This window comes from Chlorocebus sabaeus, chromosome 9 (genome assembly GCF_047675955.1).
Source record: "Chlorocebus sabaeus isolate Y175 chromosome 9, mChlSab1.0.hap1, whole genome shotgun sequence".
NCBI lineage: Eukaryota > Metazoa > Chordata > Mammalia > Primates > Cercopithecidae > Chlorocebus > Chlorocebus sabaeus.
Genome location: NC_132912.1, coordinates 60,001 through 64,255, shown reverse-complemented (window position 1 = coordinate 64,255; position 4,255 = coordinate 60,001). Strand labels below are relative to the sequence as shown.

The window sequence follows — 4,255 nt, the reverse complement described above, 5'->3', positions numbered from 1 at the left end:
GGTGTGTGTTCCGGCCGCAGCCCCGCGACAGCTGCAGCTCCTTGATCCCAGCCGGATCCTGAGCGTGGAACACGGGCTGAAGCGGCGGCAGCGGCCCCGCCCCGGGGCTCCGTGGTTGAGGCTGTCTCGGCTCTGTCGGCTGCTCAGATGCGCTCCAGTAGGCCCAGGCGCCGCGGCGAGGAGCCAGCGCTCCGAGGCGGCGGCCTGAGGTGAGAACGGGCAACGAGGTCTCCGGACCGGGCGGGGGTCTCTGCCCCGGGCGTGGCGGCTCCGAGCTGGGTTCCGCAGGGTCCGAGGTCGGGATCCGGGGTCCTTGCGCCTGGGCTTTGTCTCGGCCTCGGGTGGCACCGGGGGCTTCGCGCCTGCTACGATATCGCGTGGGCCCGCGCGGGGGTCCCGGTCGCCCTGCCGGTAGGGGCCGGTCCCCTCTGCTCCCCGGCTCCCCGCGTCTGCCGCCGAGGGGGCTGCATGGACCCGGGCGCTGGCTTCTGAGCCGAGATGGCGTCACTGCACTCCGGCGTGGGCGACCCAGTGAAACTCCGTCTCGAAAAAAAAAACCTGGTCAAGTGTTTTACCCAGCCTAGGTACGTGTGGTAGAGCCGAATGAAAGCTTAGAAAAGGACGACTTGAGAACTAGCCCAGCAGAGGAATCAGGCGGGATGTGTTGTTACTAAGTGAAATTTGCACCTGTTTTCTCCCAGGCCTCGTTGAGTTGTGTACAACAGAGAGCTCAGGTGTTGGGGGCAGTTGACCGGTTGAAGAATGCATTGCTATTATGGGAGAAACATTGGCCTTTGAAAAAGCAGAACTGGATCCACGTTCTTGCCTGGTAACTGTAACTATCATCTAGTTTGTAAAGGGGAACGCAGTTCACTGAAAAATTCTTATGACAGTGGGGAAAGGATTGGGGTGTCTGCATTGGTTTGTGTAATATAGGTCATATGAAAGAGCATTTAGGCTGGAGGGAGGCTTTTCATCTCTATAACTTTACTTTCACAGGACAATTCCATCATGATTTGAAGATTTTTGAGTGAAAACTACATTGTTCTGCTATGTGTTTCGGGGCAAATTTATACATACAATTTGCTTAAATATTTCAGATGATACAAGAATATATGTGTGGGGTAAAAAGCTGAAATTTGCATTTCCCCTTCTCTAGAAGTAACCATTGTGAATAGTTAAGTCTGTTTTCCAGCTATTTTGTATACTATAAATACACTGTGAACATTTGAGTGTATGTATACATGTATGTTACAGTTTTAGAGATGGAATATTGCTGTGTTGCCCATGCTAGTCTCAAACTCCTGGGCTCAAGTGACCCTCTCACCTCAGCCTCCCAAAGTTTTGGAATAACAGGCGTGAGCCACCGCGCCTGGCCTGCATGAGTATATTTAGTAATTGCTAAGTTACTCTGTTCAGTACGTGTCTATTGAACTCCCCCATGTGCCAAGCATTATTCTGAATACCCTATACGCACCAATTGACTTAACTTTTAGAGCAACTCTCTTATTGTGGTCCTTTTACAGTGAGGAAACTGAACCACAGCGAGCCTGGGGACGTCGTCTAACATCAAACAGCCAGTGCTGTTGGAATTGAGGTTTGAACCCAGACAGCTGGCTTCAGATCTCTTAGCTGTTATCATAGATGGCACACCCAAACCTTAGGGCCCTCCCAAGCCTTGCCTGAGCTCTGCGAGAGCCGTGTATGTGAGGTTTCTTTCCTCTTTCAGAACACAAGTCTTGGAATTGTCCCAGACCCTGGTAGGACCTCTTGAGGACCAAAAACAGGGATTCTTCAAGCCTGCCCCAAGGGCCAGATCTCTGATTTAGCTACTTGGAAGGTAGATGTAGAAGAGAGTAATTTTACCAGAACAAAAAGTCAGGATGGCTGGGCTGACTCGGCCAGACGCAGTGGCTCATGCCTGTAATCCCAGCACTTTGGGAGGCCGAGACAGGTGGATCACCTGAGGTCGGGAGTTCGAGAGCAGCCTGGCCAACAAGTTGAAACTACGTCTCTACTGAAAATATGAAAATTAGCTGGGCGTTTTGGCGGGTGCCTGTAATCCCAGGTACTTGGGAGGCTGAGGCAAGAGAATTGCTTGAACCCGGGATGCAGAGGTGGCAGTGAGCTAAGATTATGCCACTGCACTACAGCTTGGGTGACAGAGCGAGACTTCGTCTCAAAAAAACAGAAGGAAAGGGAAGGGGAATGGCTGGGCTGACTCATAGGGAAGAGGCCCTACAGCAGCCGTAGGACCTTGGCCACTTGGGTGGAAAAGAAGGAAGGAAGAGCTTCACCCATGGCGGTGACCTGGACTGCAGAAACCACACTAAACAGTCCACATCCTGGAACCTAGCCACCCCATTTGCTTCTCTTCTCCTTGGGTAGAGGGTTTGGGCACTTTCTACCCTGGAGGCTGAGCAGCGCAGCTTCTAACCAGGGTAGTCGTTTGTCTGTCCCTGGGAATACAGACAGCGTTCTCATAAGCAGCCCAAATCCTCCTGAACAGCTTTTTGTAGGGTGGGGCAGGGCGGGGCCGAGGGTCATTTTGACTCATAGGTGCCTTTTCCACTTTCACTGCTGATAACTGTGTTACAGATTGAAGTTTTGTTTTTGATACTGAAGAGGGCTTAAGAGAGTGAGCTATTATGGCACATCTAAGTCTACTAAAATAGAACCACAGGGTAGTGTAGGAAAATCTCTTCTAAATTATGGATCACATATGGTGAACGTTAGAAGCCATGTGTACCTAAGTTGAAAAATCAAACCATGTCTTGTATTTGGGTGACCCCGGTAAGTCTGGATGCCACTGCGCCTTGTGTGAACACAGGATGCTGAGGTGTAGGGATCAACAGGCTTTTTCTGGACATCTTGCGCTTCTCCCTTGGGGTAAAGTGGGGCGGCAGTAGCAGCGCACAGCTGTAGGGCCCCTAATATTTGCCAGCTGGTTTACATGTGGGATTCCATTTAATGCAATCTTGGAGGTAAAATTATGTTATTGAAGATGAAGATAGAGGCTTAGAGAAGTTAAGAAAATTGTTCAAGGTCACATCATTTGTTTTGTTTCGTTTTGTTTTTGAGACAGTTTTGCTCTTCTTGCCCAGGCTGGAGTGCAATGGTGTGATCTCGGCTCACCACAACCTCTGCTTCCCAGGTTCGAGTGATTCTCCTGCCTCAGCCTCCCGAGTAGCTGGGATGACAGGTATGCGCCACCACGCCGGGCTGATTTTGTATTTTTAGTAGGGATGGGGTTTTTCCGTGTTGGTTACGCTGGCCTTGAACTCCCAACTTTGGGTGATCCACCCAACTCAGCCTCCCCAAGTGCTGGGATTACAGATGCGAGCCACCAGCCTGGCCAAGGCCATGTAATTTCTTAAGTTGAAAGATGAAGTACTGGATGAACTCAGAAGTTTGACTTCAAGGCCCTTGATCTTTCCATAACACGTGGTTCCTTCCCTGGTTGGTCGGAGTGACTGAAGAACTCAAGGAAGCTGTGTTTTGTGGAAAGAGGACCTGAGGGGTGTATGGTCTTTCCAGGCTTGGAATCTGCCATGCTGGGCTTCTGAATTGTGTAGCTTGACCATATAGAGAAGCCCCTCATTTAAGACTTATTCTTTGAGGAAAATGAAGGAAGGCCACCCACATGAGACAGGCAGAGGCGACTTTCTCAGAGCTGCTGTGGCAAGAGAGTCGGCACCGTCACTTGCGTGTGGCAGGGACTGACATGCAAGTGAGTGGCGGATGAGGAGTGGGGAAGCTTCAGGATGGAAAGAACGGCTCCCAGTGGAGGCTGTTGTGGGGGCTGGAGGCGGCTGTGCAGAAGTGGGGTGTCCTATGTGATTGGTTAGGGGCATATTTGGCTTTCTCTGAATGATCCTAACTGGAAACATGGGCCAAAATTAGGGTGGCTGTCAGTTTTGAGTCAAGTCCTGGTCACCTGGGACAGAGTTGTGGTTTAGTCTCTGGGTTGTGGAGAGAGAGCAGTCTGGCTTCCTGTCTGATGTGCTAGCCTGGCTGGCCTCCTGGCTGTTGACTGTAGATAGGGAATTGGTTTCCTGGGTGGGCAGCTACAGGTTGTGATCTGAGTTCTGTCTTTCTACATATGATCAGGCAAGGTCTGTTTGTATATTCAGTCCCTCATTTTTCTTGTCAGTAAAAATATCAAGTGACAAATTGGATACATTGGGAAGATTTTAGATGTCTGTGTCCCCTGGAGGAAGTTTTCACATTACATTGAATCAGAATGAATATAAAC

At 50.4% G+C, this 4,255-nt stretch overlaps 1 protein-coding gene across 1 annotated transcript in view; it reads left to right on the top strand.

The window, feature by feature from the left end:
* The first annotated feature begins 215 nt into the window (after positions 1-215).
* The window catches only part of LOC140712349 (SH3 domain and tetratricopeptide repeat-containing protein 1-like), a 44,151-nt gene continuing 40,111 nt past the window's right edge, over positions 216-4,255 (top strand). Inside the window, 2 exon segments of the mRNA XM_073018668.1 lie at positions 216-829; positions 3,082-3,202. Of these exon segments, the coding sequence (XP_072874769.1) occupies positions 776-829; positions 3,082-3,202 (175 nt within the window). The 5' untranslated portion in view covers positions 216-775.